The 19,572-nt window shown below is 39.0% G+C and overlaps 1 protein-coding gene and 1 long non-coding RNA gene across 7 annotated transcripts; one reads left to right on the top strand and one right to left on the bottom strand.

Moving 5' to 3' along the window:
- Window positions 1-3,500: 3,500 nt before the first annotated feature.
- On the bottom strand, window positions 3,501-15,312 carry DAPL1 (death associated protein like 1). 6 transcript variants are annotated; one of them, XM_041124115.1, is made up of 5 exons: window positions 14,975-15,210; window positions 10,816-10,903; window positions 6,670-6,733; window positions 4,969-5,121; window positions 3,501-4,459 (listed from the first exon to the last, which is right to left on the bottom strand). In XM_041124115.1, the coding sequence occupies exons 1-4, from the start codon at window positions 15,021-15,023 to the stop codon at window positions 5,002-5,004; spliced, it is 321 nt and encodes a 106-aa protein (XP_040980049.1). In that variant the 5' UTR covers window positions 15,024-15,210; the 3' UTR covers window positions 3,501-4,459; window positions 4,969-5,001. The 6 variants fall into 6 exon arrangements, with proteins under 6 accessions (XP_040980049.1, XP_029872597.1, XP_029872596.1 ...); XM_030016737.2 differs by lacking the exons at window positions 3,501-4,459; window positions 14,975-15,210 and adding exons at window positions 13,965-14,137; window positions 14,243-14,935 and having other exon boundaries at window positions 4,853-5,121; XM_030016736.2 differs by lacking the exon at window positions 3,501-4,459 and having other exon boundaries at window positions 4,853-5,121.
- Window positions 15,017-19,238, top strand: LOC115342483. Its single transcript, XR_003923779.1, has 3 exons — window positions 15,017-15,135; window positions 15,333-15,480; window positions 19,146-19,238. It is a non-coding gene; the product is annotated as an uncharacterized LOC115342483 (long non-coding RNA).
- Window positions 19,239-19,572: the final 334 nt, after the last annotated feature.

The following is a 19,572-nucleotide window of genomic DNA, read 5'->3' as shown; positions in this document are numbered from 1 at the left end:
CAGACTGCAATGTCTGTTAATAAAATTATCTAAGAGTTTTTCATTAAAATTCAGCAAGAGTGGAATAGTGGCCAGATTTGACAAGAATAATAAGCATGCTATTATGTTGAATCATTCTTCTCTGCATGGCTTTGCTGAATAAAGGGAAAACTATGACTGGTTTCACCAGGGAATTCAAAGTGCCTTTAGAGTTTACAGTAGCTGAGCAAGACTGAAAACAGAGTACACGCCTGGTTCAATAATGTATTCTGCAGAATGCTGGCATAGCAGCAGCCCTTAAGCTGACAGTGGGGAGGACAAGAAACAGTCAGACAATGCTATAGGCCTGGAAGGCAAAACAAATGGAACCCTGGTATCTGCAAAGAATCCCATGATACCTACCCTCTTCAAAAAGATTTAACTCACAAGTGGTCCAAAAGCATAAAGTGCATATTCCTCCAGCTAAATGCATGAGCTGCAAATATCTGTCCTGCTCATGCCAAGTAGGAGAGGATAGTCTAGAAGATGCAGGAAGGGAACAGGAGGAATGGCAGCATGTTGAAACAATGGTCCTCAAGGACAGCAAGGTTTTCAAAACCAAGAGGTGCTTTACTGTGAACCTGTTACAGGACTTATGCACAACAGGAACAATCACAATATGAATATCGCAGGTGACACCGATTAGACCAAGGATTTGTTTTTACATTCTAGAAATATACTCCTCTACCACTGAAACTAAAGATGAGCTCAGTCAATGCTTGGGCTTATGTGTGTACCAGTTACCAGAACTTTTAGACTTTGTATAGGAGGGAGAGGTTACTGCGCTTGAAATGATTTGCAAATCTGTACATACTACTTAGAGGAGCAGGCTGAACAAGTACATCTTGGAAGGGATAGAGGCTTTAAACAACAGTTAATATTTATTTATTAAAATTAAGTCTTTCGTTGTAGTTCCCTTATTGTAGCTTCCCAGATTTGCCATGGGTAATTTCTTTGCCATTTCATCTGCTGCAGTTTCACACAAGAGTCAGAAATCACATACTCTCAATTCAGACCTTGGTCTGCACACTTAACAGCATATACTGGAGTTCATTCCAGACCAGTTAAAAAGTTGCACACTGCCAAGTTCCCAAATAGCGCTCTCAAGCACCACCCAACCTGGGAGTGTCAAGTGCTTAAAGGTAAGGACTCTTCCTTGCCCAAGGGGAAATTCATCCCTGCACAGAAGTCCAGCAAGACATGTATGTCTTCCTCAGGCCGTCAAACAGAATGTGTAACATTATCAAGTTTACCAATATGTTGAAACAATCAACATTTACTGAAATCTGTTTTCAGTCATTCCAATCTCTGCAAGGCGATTTGAGGCCTACAGATAAAAACAACTGCATATTAACCAACATTGTGTCGTCCATCAAAATGATGAAATAAAGGATCGACAGAAGAAATAATTTCCTGAAACCATGCCATTCTTGGTGAATGCCTGCATCATTTGTAATAACCCTCATGAAGCCTGAAAATAGGCTTCCTGCAAGGTTTTGATTTTTCTAGCAAACCAACTCTATTTGTTCCTTAATTTAGCTGTAGTTCTGAATTTAGCTGTAGTTCATATTTAAATAATTAAAGCAAAGTACTAAATTAAGACTTGAACTATATAAAGTCCCTAAAACAGAAGACACAACCGATTCATCATAGTATCATCAATGAAGGTGCAAACACAAACTAAAATGACACACAGAATGGAAGGCACAAACAGAATGAAAAACTAAGTTGTCTTATTTAGAAGCTCGAAATAGGTTTTAGTTTCCTGTTTAGCTCTTGTTATTAAAAATACTATTATAAGCAGGACACCTTAATAAACAGAGATAAATTAGAGAAAATAATGCACCTGACTGCGCCTGTCAAAATACAACAGGTGAGTAAAAGACCAACTTGGGTGAAAAGGAAGTGCTCTTAATTATAAAATATATTTAAGAAGAGTTTAGTTTGTTCTCTATACAAATCTTTCAGATTCCCTCCAAAGACTAGTAAGTGCTATTGACACAAAAAGCAAGTAGCATACCACCACAAGGGACAACTTCCTACAGAAGCAGGAAATTAAATAGATCCGTTCCGGGATTTCTTGCTCCACAAGATACGTGTTATAGCGGAAGAGGAGCTTGCACCTGCTCTACGTTTAGCAAAACCATGAAACTGTGTTTATCAAAATTACACCTCCTGACTTCTTGTTAGGTCCTCTTTTTACACCTGAAAATTTTATACAGGTAGAACGTGGAAGATACTTTACATTAAAGCAGTCTTTCTGCTAGGCTGTTTGGAACTAACATACCGTCACTCCAGATATATATCTCATATACAGATCCTAGGCACTGCTCCAATACATGCATGGATTCATTTCTCCAGGAGGACTGACACTTCTTAGAAGCCACTTAGAAGCATATGCTGAGCCTATGCTGCATAACTCCCATTTGCCGATGCAGCAGACGCTATACTTCCAGACCTTTACTTACTGTATATACTTAATTCTTCTATATAGTAGCAAACTTGCTAAATGTGCACTGCACAGAGTAGTATACAGGACCTTTTAAACAGAACAATTACATCCATAAGCAATGACTGTATGACTACCTTATTTAAGTCATGGAAGTAATTTCCTATAGCTACCTTCTACATTGAGCATGCCATCCCTACCCTGAATGTACTACTTTAAACAGTTTAAATAATATTCATTTAAAAAACCAAACAAACTGCAAAATCAAATAAGGAACTAACAGAAGGGTAGTCAGATCCTTTGGCTTATTCACTGCCACTTGCAGTGATGTTAATGTTACATCACAACACAGGTGTTTACACAAGTGGAATGATAAAGCACCGCAGTAACAGGTTGAATTCCCACCAAGCAACTTGCACACAGCTGGGACAGTGATGTTTCCAGCCACTCTACGGGTGTAGGATAGAAATAAGGATCCCAGATATCTTCATTCCCACAGTATTTGAGTAACTCCTCACAGCAGGTTGCAATTTACCACAGTTACCCACTTCGGTCATGTGCCAGGATATGTCCCATCACTTCCAGGCACCAGGAAAAGGTGTTCAAATGGTTTCTCCACCCAGGTATACGTTAAGCACAAATTGGCCAAAACAATCGGGTGCCTAGTTAATCTAGCATCCAGGGGAAGGCTGGGTATAACTCAGCCTAAAAGACAATCCTTTTCCTACAAGATCTCATTTTGCATTAAATCCTTGGCCAGAATATAAATAAATTTTCAGAAGCAGATTACTTCATAGAAAGTAATGTTCATAAAGGCCCTCAGAATCAGATCCTGTAATTTTTCACTAGCCATTGATTTTCTTCAGAAACAAAAAGGGTAAGGATTAGAATTACAAAGATTTTACTAATATTCTTTCTGTAGGGAACATGTATTAGCCACTGACATGTTAGACTGCATGGTGCTATTTTTAGCCTTGACTGCATGAATAATCATTTCACACATGATGGACAGCTTTAACTCAAATCATGTTTCATCATTTACATTCATATTGATATTCATTTATATACAGTCAACCTGGAGAGTAGAAAGTGTGCTATATATAAAAAGCAGAACTAGCTGTTTTCCAAATCCCATACCTACAACTTAAATATCCATAAAGTATATTGCTGTAGTTGTCCAGGATAACAGTGACAATTTTTTACAAGTAGCTACCAGTTAAGGAACACGGGAGAAAAAACAGTCATCTTCAGAGGAGCAGCACTATTTTAATTTTTCCTACTTATTCAAGATGTAACCTAATTATTTATTGCACATAACTACTAATCACCACCTCCTGTGATCACAATTTAATCTTTAATGAACATATAAAGTTATTTACATTTTATGGATGGATGAAATGAAACAGATATTCATGTTAAATGGTAACACTAATTCTGGGTCACCCACCTGGGATCCCTCTATTTAAGAGGGAGTGTGTTTCATATGTTTGTAATAGATTTCCACTGTAGTCATGTGGAAACCACACTATAAAAATAAGCCTCATTGACAATAAAACATTTTTAAGCATCACCTTTCATATTAAGTCTATTTGGACTCCTTGACTACAGTTTTAGTGGCATATTCATCTGCAATCACTACCTTAAAAAAAAAACAACAAAACAGTCCCAGCAGAATTAATTTCAGAACAAGAAGTCACCTGAGCTATGCAACCAACTAGCAGCAGTAGGAGAGTATTATCCTCTGGACTGGGCAGGACCAACTATTTCTATTGTCTTTTGCTGATAGTATAAGCAAGCAAGGCTCAAGGATACTTCCTGTACTTGTATTTACAACTATTACCAGTCCATGCTCAGTCTCATCACTTTTCAGCCTCGTATCCCATTCTACCAACCTTAAATCCCACAGGGGTTCACACAAATAGTCTGTTTTCACTTGGTTCCTCCTACTGTCTGGATCCCAACAGAGGAATCTCTGCAGTGGAGCTGGATTTCCTTACAGAAAGAAATGGAAGGAAAAAAAAGAAGTATTTTTTCCACTGCATAGAAATCTCTCCCAGGACTTTCTGAAGTTTCTTATTATTCAGTAAGCCTAAGGCATACATTCAGCATGGAACACCTCAGCCTAAATTAAAACAAAAACTATGCCTTTCAGTTGTGACCTGCTTTCTCAGGATCCTGTTCACTTCAGCTTTGCTATTATTAAATGAAAAGAGAAAAAAAAAAAAAAAAAAAAAAAAAAAGAGGGCTGACAGTTTCCATACTTCAGTCAAAATTCACACAGTAAGTGAAGCTGTTAGACTTCTTGGCATTGAGTAATTACCGTACACTAGTAAAACCAGGTTAGACAGAAGCCATGATACTTTAATAAATCCCAAGTACATTTAGTAACTCTTCTTATAAGGTATTTTATTGTCAGTAACAGAAATACAGGAAGATACAAGGCACACAGCTTTTGATCATTTACTACAGTGTGCTAAGGGCTATTTAGAACAGCAACTCACTTTTAAGTAAACATGAGTATTTTAATGAGTATCTTAAAATTTCCGTGGCTGTTGAATAATGTAAATTCTTTTAGGCAGTATGAACTTCTCCAAGGCAGGCTGTGGCTTTTGGTGAGCCACTTGTAATGCTGCTGCATGAATTTTGTAGCTCATCTGTAACATTAAAAGGGGGGGAAAAAAGTTGTGATAGAATATAGCTTTTCTGCTACTCTCTTCCTAAGTTCCATCATATGAAAGTAGTTTAAAAACAGTAGTAAAACCTAACTCCACAAAAAGTTCAAATGATCAATACATAAAACTCATAGTGACTCTGTACATTTAATTGTAGTTTCTGTCTTCAAAGTGATATTAGCTTGACTACCTTCAGTGAACTATTGATTTTTTTTCTTCTTCCCTTTTTTTAGTAAAAGCAGAGCAAATAATCAGTATGCCAGAGTTAACAGTAAGTTGCTTCAAATTCTTTTCTTCCCAGATTCAAAATCATCATCTTTACAGTATCCAATTATCACTTTTTAAATTACTGCGGAAGCTGCATGGATGGGACTCTGGAAACCAACAGGAGAAGGAAATGGTAGGTCAGAAGAAAGGAGATGGGGACAAGCGGAAGAGAAACAGGATGAGTTCTATCTGTTCTCCTTAACAAACAAGTCTAAGCAAAAATTCAAGATCTACATGCTAAAGCTATAATCACATCTGTTGATGAAAGGCTTATGTTGAAATGATGCAACTGATGTTTTACCAAGCTCTATGGATGAGGAACTCTTGTATGCTTCAGAATCTAAAGACTGCAAGTGTATGAAAAATAGATGGTAACTGTCAGATCTTCAGATTAGCATGCAAATTAAAAAGCTGCTTGTTAAATCAGCTCTTGCGAAGTATAGGTGTAAGAGTCTGCATCAACAGCCTAGCAAGAGATACTGGACAGTAGTTGTAAGCATAGCAATGAAGAGAAGGGTCCATCAACAGCTTTGCAACACAAAATTTTCAATGATCTCGTAGTATTTCCAAGGGAGAAGTCAAGAAGCTGCTTCACTGTCTAATGTCAGGCCTCAGATGAAACAGCTGCATAGGCAGCAACAGTGGAATATGCCGTGCCTGTTGTCTCAGGGATCACTTACGGTAGTTTGGCATTAGCTCACCGCCTTGGTATCCACTGTGCACTTGTCAGTGACAGTACCCACCTCCTTCAAGAAGCTATCTTTCTGCTTCTCTAAGTTGGACCCTTACAGAAGTTAAAGCTATTTCCACAGTGGGATAAAGAACTGAAGATTAGGTTTTGCTCTGGGTTGTAATCCCAGCTCTGCCACAAACTTACTACGTTACTGATAATTCTTCCTCACATTTCAATAAATCTAAATCAACATACCACTTTAAAAAAAGGACACACCTTAATAACTTGCTGTACTTTTCTGTAACAGGTATACATAACTACCCTGGGGCTACTTAGTGTTAAATAGGAATGGAATCAAATATAGCAGAGTAAGGAGGGAAGACTAGTTACTTTTTTGCCATCTAGCATTTTAGCCACACAACTGCTGAAGAAATAGATCATCTCAAGAATATTTGGTGGTAGATGACAAACCTACAAATGTTAGATGACAGCGGTTTAAGGAAAATTCACGATTTTTTTTTTCTTTTTTATGTTTAGCTTTATGGAGAAGCCCTGACAAACATGTATCTTGTTCTTCCAGATGTACTTACTTTGCTCAGCACTTCTGCTAGCAATACACCCATGTTCTGAGTCTCTGAAAAACTGGCAATAGCACTGTAAAGCAAAAGAAAAAAGTATTTAGCATTTCTATCTCACAGAAACACTTGTCACTTTCATTTTCTAGACCTAACACAAAACATTTTGTAATAGAAATTTAGGTTTTGCAGCTAAATCCTTTAGTCACATTAAAGACTATATGATATTAAAAAAAGGTATGCTGCCTCAGAACAGAAAAATGCAAACATCTGTGTTGCAGGCTGTTTTATTTAGATACAGTTTTATACAAAAATCTACATATAAAATATCCTTAAATATCTCAAAAGGGACTTTTTTTTGTCCACTGTGGAGTAGCTTCACAGAAGCTGAGCACTAATATCCAGAACTACAAAATTTGACTCCATAATTTTCTTGATTCCAGTCTAGACCCATGAAAAAAATTGACCCTCTGCTTTTGGGGATGTTTCCTCTGACAGCAGCAATTTGTCAAGCAAGAACTTTTTGCACAAGATTATCCCATTAACTTCATATTCTGATGAAGAACAGCCATGTTACCAATATTCCACAAATAAATAATTTGTGGATATGAAATAATTTAGTTCAGCAACAGGAAGAACTGTGGATTGCACATTCTTCTGATGATACCATTATTTGCAGTGACACTTCTGTAGCTAAAACAGCGTTGAGAAAAATCATTATTACCCTTACACAAGGAACCAGATACCTTAAATTTGATTCTTGAAGAAGCAGATACTGCTTAAGTTAATGATTCTGTGGATCAGGCAAGACACACTTCCTACTGAAATTTCAATTTAGCAATCGATAGTTTGCCACACTGACAAATATAAGTTATTCAAGATCTCTTTATGCCATCAGATAACTATGACTATGGAAAAGACAGCAGCAAACCTACACCCAGACAACTGGCAATCAATGAAAATAAAAACCTTCTAACTCCAGAAAAAAAACACAAACCAAAAAACCTCCCAAGTTATTAAAAAACAACAACAAAAAACCCAACACACAAAACTTTGATCGTTTTGCTTAAATAATGAGGTATAGCCAAATCTAATGTATTGTCAGAAAACTGTCAGGCAAGCATCTAGTTATTAACATGATGCATTACATTCTATTATGCCGTATATTACACAGCAACTTTAGAGCAAGCATGCCTTTTTTTTTTTTTTTTTTTTTAGAACTAAATCTCAAAGCTCAGCTCCTGCCAAGACCAATCTCAGCTCTGAGTAGCCACTTTAAGCTACGACACTGACTTTAAGCCTCTCAGATAATCTCATCTGAATAAGAAACTTGGAGGCAATGAGTCTGTATATGACAGCTACTAAGCTACTTTACCACGTTCTCTGTGACTTCTGTGATTGCAACCTGACAATGACATCCATCATCCCAACAAGGTATGTATACTATATTGAGTAACCATTGATTCTGGCACAGGGAACTAGTAAACAGGAAAGAAGTCAATGTTACTGGGTCAGCTTTGTTCCAAAAATTGTATTGTAGGTTAGCGACCTCCAAGCCAGTGAGGGAAAAAACATACAAACAAAAACCTACAGTGGTGATTTCTGTAGCCTGCCAAGAAATAGTGCCAATAGGTCAGTGTTAAATATGGCTAAACCCAGTTAATTTAAAAGTTAGCCAGCCGATTACAACATTTTAGAGAAAAAAAAAAAAAAAAAAAAAAAAAAAAAAAAAATCACATCTTGGTCCAAAAAATGAGTTCATCTGTCAGTCTAGTCACAAGCGTCCGTTTTAACTCCTGGCAAAATAGTCGATTTTACAATGACATTACTAGATTACAGTACTTTGGAGTGAGATACTATGACTGCAATGTACACACAGACACTCAACTGAAAAGGAAGCCTTCTTGACAGCACCTAAAGATATTCAGAAACACCAGAGGTAAATCTGTTTATGAAAAGTAATATAGGGAACTTCTCTCCAAATCTCAGTGTGGAAAAAAAAGTGGGAATCAGAACAAAGTCACCCAGACCGCTTACCTATCCTGTCTTATCCAGGCTTTTTAAATGGTTACTTGCGTACTACAGAAACTCCATAGCATAGGTGGCTCCTTTCTTACAGGTAAGAAATAACTGATGTCCTTAAATCCCCAGCAGTGAAAGCAGTAATTCACAGCTTTCAGGGTAATTCCAAGATATGCTTTAATAAAGACATGATTCTAGAGCTGCTCCCAGTTTGTACAGGCCTCTTCAGCAAGCCCAGAGCAAGCTATCATGAGGACAATACAAAGACCACTTGAAGGGAGTTCGGTTCTTAAGAGATACAACAGAATATTTAATCTTGTTTTGTTTCAGTTTATTTTTATGCATAAAACTAGTCCCAAATTGGGACTACAGGAGAGGCACCTGGACAGCAATCAGAGCCCAATCCTACAGGTAAAAATATTTGCATACAAGTGCTTTTTCATAGTAAGATGACAAAGTCACTTTTAAAGCAGCAACAGACATGTTTCCCACCCATACCTAATAAAGTAACGCTCAACAGTTTCCAAGGGAAGAATGAACTCCAGGCTGTTCTCATTCTAAAGGGGACGAAACCCTCATCTCCTGCTCTCAAGAGTTGCCAAGATCAGACTGTGCTCTCCTCTTGGAGCTGGGCCGCTGAGCAGCAAAAATTCAATGTTTTAGAGGGCTAGAAAGAAGTGTACACTAGTTGCAGGAGCACTCATTAGAGAAGGATATCCAAGTTCCAGTCTCAACTTACATATTATTTTGAACACTGACAAAAGGGATATAGGTATTAAATGCAAACAAGTTACAATGCCAAGCGAAATTTTAGATCCACCTTCCCAAGCACAGTACTTTAACCATTACATTTTGTCTTATCCCCACAAATCTCAAGTCTTTTTCTATGAAGTCTTTTTCCATGAGTCTTTTTTCCATTAAACTTCAACAGGAAGCATCTAGCTCACTGGTGAAGGCAACTGACACAGCAAGGTACATACCATTTTTATCTGACAACAGGCTAAAATTCAGGTCTTCCATTTCCTCACAAATATCCTAATCATCATATGGAGAAGGATATGTACACCACTTCCTTGCACAATGAGGTCATAGCTATCAGGACACAGCAGATTTGTTCCAAGAGCAGATCACTCTATCAGGCTCCTTTGAACAAAACCTTAACATCACACTGACTGGTTTCTGAATGTCACAGCAATTATGAAGGGTGCTAGGTACTCTGCAATAACTATGCAGTTCTAGATATGCCCAAAAGAACTGGAGGCTCTTAAAGGGAACTTTTTGTGCAAAAAAAAAAGGTATGTGCTGAGATAAGGAGCATCCAAACTGGGTGGCCACTGAGAACATTTAAAGTTGCAATAGAAGCAAAAACCTGAGTGTCTAAATCCTATTTAGGCACTGTGTTCCATTTAGGATTTGGACTCTAATGCAATTTCAGGACCACCACAAGTCATTAAAATTTTACCCTCTTATCCTTATATTGGACAACTTTTTTGTTAAGTGATATTTAAGAATTAAAGTGCATATATTTTAGAAAAACATTTAGTCTTCGTTTGAAAGAGCTGTAAGAAAATATTTGTTTTGATGACCACTTCAACCAGTCAATGCTACCTTATTCAAAAGTAGAAGCATGCCTTCATTTGGGGGCAAAATAGCTTGAGTAACCTTATGAAGTAGAAAACAGGAAAAGCCAAATTAGATTTCAGATTAAAATATGAGATATAGCCTATACAGGAGATAATAGACTCTTTGTGGGGGGTGGGAGATGTGGGTTTAATTTCCTTCAGAATGAGGACAGCCTAAAATTCATTCTTATTTCAGTGCAAACTGTCTGACCATTACTGTATTAGATACAGGTAGACAACACATGGTTTTAATTTCTGTTCCGTAATACATGATGATAGGGAAGACATTCAGCCCTTGTCTTTCATTGCAAGGCATTGTCCTTCGGTTTTGAAGTTTGTTTTTCATTTGTTTACGTTGATGATTACCTCAAAGTTACCTTTTATCTATAAATCGCGCAAGTTAATTTAAGAATTGAACTCTTCAGAGATTAAGAGTTGTCTTTGTTTTCAACCTTCAGCCCATTACCTATGAACTTTAACTATGGGGCAGGGGGGAACAAGACCTGCAATGCAATACCTCGTTTTTTCTTTTCCTGGAGGTTTAGCCTTTTTCTCAACAGGTCCGTTTTCTTGCTTTTTAGACACTCTCATACCTCCAGCTTTAACTGCAAGAAGAGAATAGAATTTATTTAAAAATATCTACAGAATTACATTCTACATTGCTTACATTTTGAGAAGAAAAAATACTTACACCCCAGATTAATTGTTAACAAGAACGCATCTTCCAATATTTAACTCTACGCTTAACTTTTGAACACGCACATACACAGAAGTAAGCCAAAGAGATCCAACAAAGACTTTACACTTCTGTGTCATAGCACACTCAATCAGTTTCCAAATACTATAATCAAGAAGTCAGAGGGGTTTTGGTCACTGCTTAACTATATTAAATCTTAACACCTTATTATGTTAATATGCATTCTTCCCCCATAATATCTGATGTAATAGTTTCCATTTTAATTTTAAAGCAAAACAAACAAACCTCTAAACACTTTCAGGTTTTCAAACAAAGTCACCAACAGCAACAAAGGTTTCATAATTTGCCCAAAGTATTCTAGAATAAACCTAATAATGCAGAGAAGAACCAGTGGCATACTCATCTTGTACTTGTGTTCTAGCATGTTTAATTATATTTTATTAATATATCTGCCAATCACAAAACCAATTAGCACTAATTAAGCTATAGACGACCTAACAATAACAATCTATGTTCTGAGGCATGTCAGAAAATTCAATTCTGAACAAAGAACATGTAAAGTTATCTAAAACATCTTGTTGAAAGAAAAAATACCCTCATGACCAGGGAGAAAGTATAAGTTTTAAAACTGTGAGAGTAAGAAAGAAGAAACTTAGTATGCATTTCTCATTATTTTGAAGAAGTTGCTTTATCTTACAGCAAGGTTCCAATTCTTATTATGAATAATCAAGACTACAGTTTTCAAACTCAAATATTTGGGGACAGGAGTGAATATGGAATGGAGAAAAGCTTCAAGAATTACTCGGCTAGATAGCACAAGAAATGTATTTGGCCATTTTCGGGGGAGCAGATGTGTCCATCTGTAACACCCATTTTCTACCAAATCTGACTACTCACCTTGTATCTCCTGGTTGGAGGTTTAGTTTTAGAAACAAGAATTCCCCTTCAGTCATGTCCAAAGCAGCCTTACAGCGCTGGAGTTGTGCAATATCTAGACTTGGCTTTTCTTTTATTTTCAAAATTACATACATACAGTTAATTATACTGCTGTATAAGCAGCAAATTAATTGCCTAGCCATCTAACAGCTGCAAATACACTAGAGATCTAGACTGAACCAAGTTCTTCCGGGAGTCTAACTGCAAAATGAAAACTCTCCTCTGAAATGGAAGTGTCAACCATTTCCAATTATCTACCAGTAAAGAGAATCAAGATTCTAAACACCCTTGGCTCACAAGGTATGAAACTTTTCCTTGTCTTTGTAAGCAGGGAGATAAAATGAGAGGCACCTTTAAACACGAATGACAAAGGATTTAAAAACAAAACAAAAACAAAACAACAAAAAAAGACAAAACAAAACATAAAATACCCTGGACTATTTCAAGATGTTAGACTGATGTCTTCTTGACATCATGTTCCCTTTCTAACAAGTTCATCCAGAACACCAATGCAAGTTACCCCAAGTATTCTTCCGCAGCTTCTTTGGTGCTTATATTTTTGGGGTTTTTGGGAATAAGTCAAACTGCAAATGGGAACTCAACTAAAATTTTGGAAATAGATTAAAAAAAAACATAACTGAACCTAAATCCATGACTTTTGGTTTGGGACCTTCGCTAAGCACACGTGCAGGATTGGTGATTTCTAGATACAAGCATTTTTTACAGTTTTAATTTAGCAGGATGAAGAGATCCAGACACACAGGGAGGCAAAGACATTTTAACACTATGAAGCTTTACAAAAAGCACAAGGGGGAGCTGAGGTGTTGGGCAGGAAGGAGAGATACCAAAAATGGGAAAAGATAGTATTTAAATACTAAGTGGCCAATCAGGAATTGTGTCCACTACCAACAAGCCCACAGAAGAAAGTTATTTGTAATGGTTAGAAGTAATGCAGGACTTATTTCAATCTTTTCACTGACTTTAAAATAGCTGCTAGTAGCAGCTGTCAAACCTCCTCATACACATCCATGGCAGTGGAATAGTAAAATATGCATGTTTCTGGAATCCACCAGAAAGCTCTTTTGTAATTTGTTTTTTTCAAAGCAATTAAGAGAGATGTCAAAGTTGTAATATAGAGTTCAATTTTTGGATTTTTGTAAGTGCCTTGTAAGCCATGTAATCTAACAGTTAAGAGTTAAGAACTAAGTGCCAAAATCTTTACTAATTTCCATTATTTAAAACACCACGTATTTTTAAAGAAAGAAAGGAGGAACATCCCCCTTCTTCACCCCCTTCCCCCCCAAAAAAACCAAAGCCAAACCCAAACCAACCAAACCCAAAATCCCAAACTCAAAACAAAGGCACCGAGCTCTTCTGAATCCCGAGGTTACTTATGGATACCATGGTCAGAATAAAGGTGTCCACCTTCAACCTGCTTTGTTCTGTAAGTGCATAGTTGAAAACTTATTCCTGCCATCCCTACCGCTCTGCCAGAGAGGATCACCTCCACTGTAGTGACAGATAAGCCTCACCAAGATGCTGTTTACTGTCATGCAAATTAAGAAAAAACAGTACCTGCACTATGTCACCGGCTGCAGTGGTTTAAAAGCCCTTTCAGGTGCAACTCAACCATCCTTGCCACACACACAGACACAAAAATCCAGGAAAGGACTAGAGACAAATGAAACTGAAAAAAACTACTTACATCACAAATTCGTCTAAAAGCATGCTTAAAAAATAAACTTTCAAGAAAACAAAACAGATTTTAGGGGTACAATGAGACACACAAGTTATGCCTTGCGCTTTTCAGGCAATAGCTACTCCTAATAAACCAGGGGGGACGGGGACACAGGATAGACCCTAATCGGTTTAGGCTAAGCAGGGGATGTACAACATTTCTAAGGGCTAAGTCTACAGCAGCTCTGTATGTGTACCCAGTACACGCAGGAAACAAACCAAGTACTAATGCCAACTCTGATTTGAGATCCTAGCAGCGCACAATTATCGAATAGGCAAGCACAGGAGCTGATTACTGTCTGCATGCATTTCAAATTCTCCAGCAAACCTAGGCAGGCATTTAAACACCAAGTATCACATCGTTACGAATCTCCCGTTAGGTAGAGCAGTGGTTAGAGTACCACGTTGAACGCTTATCAGCCTGTACTCAAAGGCACTGTTCAGTCAAAGAAAGGACTCCAAGGGGGAGCTGGGGGAAAAAAAAAAAAAAAACGTTTTTTGCATTGCGATAGGAGGCGAGGAATAAGGCTGGAACACTAAAAAAAAAATATTTTACGAGAAGATTGATACCTACTTCTCTCCCTATTACTTGATAACGCATTCCTGATTAAGAAAGCAGCCGAACTTCATGCCGCCCTGCTCTACCAGATCTAACGTCAAGCAGTACAGGTTTAAGTTTAATGGAGCCGGTATAGCATCAAACACGGAGGTGCGGGATCCCTGGATGAAGCGGACAAGGCTGAGCACAACAGACTAGCTTCCACGCCTGCCCCAGGGCCAGCTGAGCTTACACGGGCGCTTCAGAAGCGATCCTCCCGCAGAAGGTCCGGCTCCTGGCCCCGCCAGCCCGGCGGCGCTGGGAGAAGGCGACGGGGCGGCCCCAACCGCTAGGCGCCCACCGGTCCCGCCCTCCCGAGCCCTGCTCGGCGGCACCGCTCCACAGCCCCTCAGGCCTCGGGAGGGGCAGGCCGGGAGCCCGCAGGGGCGGGAGCGCCGGCTGCGGCGGGGCAGCGCGGCCCAGCCCGGCCCGGCGGCTCCGCGGACGTCGGGCGCTACCGGCAGCCGCGTTCGTCAAGGACGGCCGATTTCGGGGGCCGCAGCCCCTCGGCGACCGGCCACGCTGCCCGCGGGGCCGTCGCCGCACGGCGGCAGCTGGCTTCCCTCTGCTCGCGACGCGCCCGCCGCGGACCGGGACAAGGAGAGGCGCCCGCCCGCGCCGAGGAGCGCGGCGGCCGCGGAGGGGGAGCGTCCCTCACACCGTCTTCCCGCGCAGGGAACCCGGCGCAGCCCCAGCCCCAGCCCCTACCTGCAGGAGGGCGCCCGCCCAGTGGCGAAAAGCGCCGTCTCCGCGCCATGGCGGGGCCAGGCAGCCGCCGTGGACGCGCACCGGGCCGCGAAGCAGCGCCTTTCTGCGGCTGGGGGCGGGCGCGGGGGCGTCTGAGGCGGCGCCTGAGGCGGCACCTGAGGGTGAGGGCGGCAGCGGCTTCTGTGGGGGCAGCGGTGCGGCGGTGAGCGGCGGGCGGGGAGCGGGTGGTGGCTGCGCCCGCAGCGAGGGGGAGATCCGCTGAGGGGGGCGGGAAGGAGCTCGTAGGAGCGCGTCGGAGAAGGGTTGTGGTGATTGGGGCGGAGGCTGTAGCGACTCATCGGGTGTTCTGTTCCAACAGGTTAACGCAGCGCTGAACTCCCGGCAACTGACTGAGGAGGCAGCGCTGGAAAAACATAGACTGTGACGCTGCAGCGTGAGGGCATCATGTAAGTCCCGTGAAAAGGAGGAAGGGAGTGACTAAAGGAAGAAAATTAACTATGCGAGGGGTTAGTATTAGATTGACTGCTGTCTCATCTCAGTCTGATGGAAACCTCCGTCACCTTAGTTAGCCCTCATCCAAGTCGCCCTGTTCTTTATTCCTTTTTCTTTGTTTTGTCATGGTTGTTGGTCATAGACTTTTTAAATTACTGCTATAGACTCACAGCTTCCTTCAGCCTATTTTACTTTCTGTGGTATTTCACTAGAATTTTTCTCACTTGTATGTGTCTCAAGTTTTTTTATTATTGTTTTGGGAATTTTATCGTTGCTTTTGTTGATTTGTTGTTTTGTTAAATTTTTTAGCTGGGTTTCCTGCAGAATCCAAGGTTATGCATTCAGCTTGTGTGTTTTGATGTATTGCTTCCCGTGGCTGAGAACTTTTGAAGTCCCCGGCTGCCCTTGGCCACATTTAACAGAGGGCCAGAGATTGCAGATATAGTTCTGTGCTCTAAACTTAGTGAAAATCAGTTTCTGGGTAGAGAAGTACCGCAGCTGCTAGTACCTCAGTTGAGGGAAAGGCTCCAGTAGGAGTTCACACCTTGGCAGACAGCAGAGAATCTCAGTGCTACAGGACATCTCGTTTCAAGTTCACGTCCCCTCAGAACCAGAGAACAGTCATTTACTGGCTGTGTATTCCATGGAAACATCCTCTAATACGTACATGGGTCAAGGAAAAGTCTATTTTAGTCAATGGAGTTAATGCTGACTTAAGTGGCACAGAAGGAAAATTTCATTTTTAGTACCAGGTATCGTATTACAGCATCTCATTTTTTGCTATCTTAGTGATAATATGTATTTCATATGTATGTGTTTTGCTATGCTATTTTGCTGCGCCTGCTGAGTACTTCTAATGAAAGTAATGAAGTTAGTGTAAAGTTGGGTATGACTTTGTATCCTGACTGAAGAAAGCATCCTCTTCTGGGTGAAAAACTAGTCATCAGTTTCTCTGGGAGTTTTTAAGTGATACTGTAGCAGAACTTGGTTTTAACTGTTGATGATATGAAGTTCAACCATAGCTCTGTGGTCCCAATTTTAATACTGATGTCCAAAGTTGTAATAGTAATGAATAACCTCCACACTGTTGTGTGAATATACATAACTGTGCGTTTGTCTACTAGGTTTCTATGACCAATGCCTGGGCAAAAAGCCTCTAAATTTTTGCTCTCTAGAGAAGGCTTGAAGGCTTTTTGTTCCACTGATCAGGAGATGCACAAATACTTGAGGAAAACATTACCTCTACAGTTAATCCTTATTTGTTGGGAGAAGCCATAGTGAAATACGGAAGCTTTACAGAGATGATAGGAGACCTTTTTTAATCACTTTCCCCCCCAATTTTATACAACTATTTTAGTGATGAGGCTACAGATAGAGCTTTTAAGAACTACGTGGTAATTTTATTTCAAGCAAAAGACTGTAGAACTTGATTTAGTGAGGTAAAGCTTATCCTCTTCAGTCATTAATATCTGCTTGAGACAGAAGTGAAATGTTGACATTCACATGCCTTTTTAAAAAAAAACACGCATGATTTTAACAAACATGGATGTTTTACACAACAAAGGCAATTAAAAATTATTTTTTACTATCCATTTTAAAGCCTTGACATATCATCATGACCAATTTAAATTTTCTGTTCATTACATACTAACACAAGCCCTACTTTTTTCTGTCAGTTATCAAAATTATCCTCCCTTCCTTTTTTAAGAACCTGCTAAAAACTTGAAAACATTAAAAATACATCACAATGCCTCCTATTTCTGCATTATTTTATGATTTTACCATCTTTTATTACTAATGTATTACTGATACAATGTACATTAGAAGATCTTTATCTTGAAGAGTTAGTTATTCTGTTCCTGCTGCCTATACCTTACTGAAATTGCATTTTTGTCCAAGATACCATAACTTACATGTTAATCAACTATCATGTCATAAATACAAGAGGGAAACAGCATGAACAGTAAGGACATAAGTTCCAAGAAAGGACAGCAACAAAGCCACATTAACATTATAAAAAGTAGTCTCTCATTGCCCATAGGTTTTCCAAATCCTTTGGAGAACGAAGGCTGAACTTTGTCAGCTTGAACAAGACATTTGAAAGATCCAATTAATTTATTATAAAATCAAGTCACCCAGTTCACTTGGAAACAAGTTGGTAACAGACTAGTCATTGCTTACCAGTCGTCTAGGGCAGTGGTCTCCGAAGTGAGGTGTGCGCAGCCCAGAGGTTGTGCAGGACTGATCCGTTCGTGTGCATAAAGAAAATTTTAGAACTTTTCCTTATATTTATTATCTTTAAAAAAGAAAAAAAAAAAAGAAAATATACTTTACTAATATTTAATATATAGCTTGACACTGGTGCCTTCACTTGGCCTGTATGTTAGAGGGTCCTGCGTCGTGGATGGTACCAGCGTCTCCTGGAGGCAGAGTGGGTGTTCACAATACAGAGGGGTTCGCAGCGGTGCCCTCATTCATTTGCTCACTTTCAGTGAATTGTGATGTATTGCAGTTTGCGCATGCCTGGTTGAGTGGATTTATGGATTATATTATCTAGTTTTAACTAAAATAATGCTCACAAAATGGACCAGTGGCTTAAAGAGATTCCTGCAAAGAATCCAAGGGTTGCAGATAATGCCAGCACAATGAACAACAAGAAAATGGCAGAGCTGACACTTCACCTACTCCTCATACAAGCTCGTCAGCCATATTACAAGGTAAAAACAATGCTGTTCTAATCAGATCTGAGGAGAAATCAGGCAAAAAATTTTGAAATTATCAAGAAGACTACTTGAAATACAGATTTACATCTGCCATCATTAACGATGAACCTCATCCTAATTGTGTATTGTGCCCTGAGTTAATAGCTAATGATAGTATAAAGACATCACAATTAGCAAAACATTTAAAAATTAAGCATCCAGAAAATGAAGACAAACCTCTACAATTTTTCAGTGATTTTTTTTGAGTCATGTGATACTTGATCACACACATAATTTCACTAAACTTAATTGTAAATCTTTAGAAGCCTCAACAAATGCTTCTAAATTATCTAATGTGTAGTAATAAGAAGGAGTTATACTACTTAACCTGTATAAAAGTTTCACAGAATTTATTAAAAGTACCCACCTGTCATAATGTTTAAATTATCAAGTATTTCATCACTTCAGCCCAAAGATCCAATTTTGTCATTCAGAAAATCTAGCCTGAATTTCATTTGCTCTTTGGAAAGCTGTGGTATGAAATTAAATCTTTGGCCACAATGGAGTCTCTTTGCCTTCAGTAGCACCATAATTTCACCCTCAATTAATACAGAATGTCCATAAAGTGACTGTGACATTTGTGTTAAACAGATATATTTTCAAAGCGGTAACATCAGTGGTAAAATTAGGAACATTCATTATTTTTCTTTGTTGCTTAATATATTAAATATGTATAATTAGTCATAGCAGGCTTCAGTTAAAAATTTTCCAGCACTGGATAGCACAAGCAGATTTTTCATTCATACATAATTTCTCATGTATAGTTCATTATAATTATTCTCCTTCTTAAATAAGAAACCAGCAACTTAGTGACAGACTGTTAATGAAATATGGTACATTGTGTTTAAATACTGTCATTGACAATGAAGACATCTAAGCAGCTAGCATGTTTTCTTAAACTGTTTTTATTGCCTTAGATCAATATCAAGGTAGTATGGCTACTGGAATACCCTGCAAAAGCTGAGGAGAAGTACTTGCTGGAAACAGCAAAGGACCTGGTTTCAAAGGCAGTGTTCATTAATGTTTTTAATTACTACCTATGAAGCTTTTTGTATGATTAATAACTAATTCTGAAATAACTCTACTGTGAACTATTACTCAGTAAGATTTTCTGAATCCTGTCTGTGATTTTTATCATCCCAGCATTCTGGTAGTTAATCCTGTTTCACCCTGTTTGGAAATAGCGTTGTCCAAAATAAATGTCCTATGTAGGAATAGCATCACCCAAGATAACTGTCTGAGTGTAATAATCTTACGATGAAATATAAGAACTGGAAGTAGATATAGCTAATCTGGAATTATTTGTTTCACAAACTTCTTCACAGTTTCATTTTCAGTATTTCA

The sequence above is a fragment of the Aquila chrysaetos genome, chromosome 6 (assembly GCF_900496995.4).
Source record: "Aquila chrysaetos chrysaetos chromosome 6, bAquChr1.4, whole genome shotgun sequence".
Classification (NCBI taxonomy): Eukaryota; Metazoa; Chordata; class Aves; order Accipitriformes; family Accipitridae; genus Aquila; species Aquila chrysaetos.
This window is presented reverse-complemented; position numbering and strand designations above follow the sequence as displayed.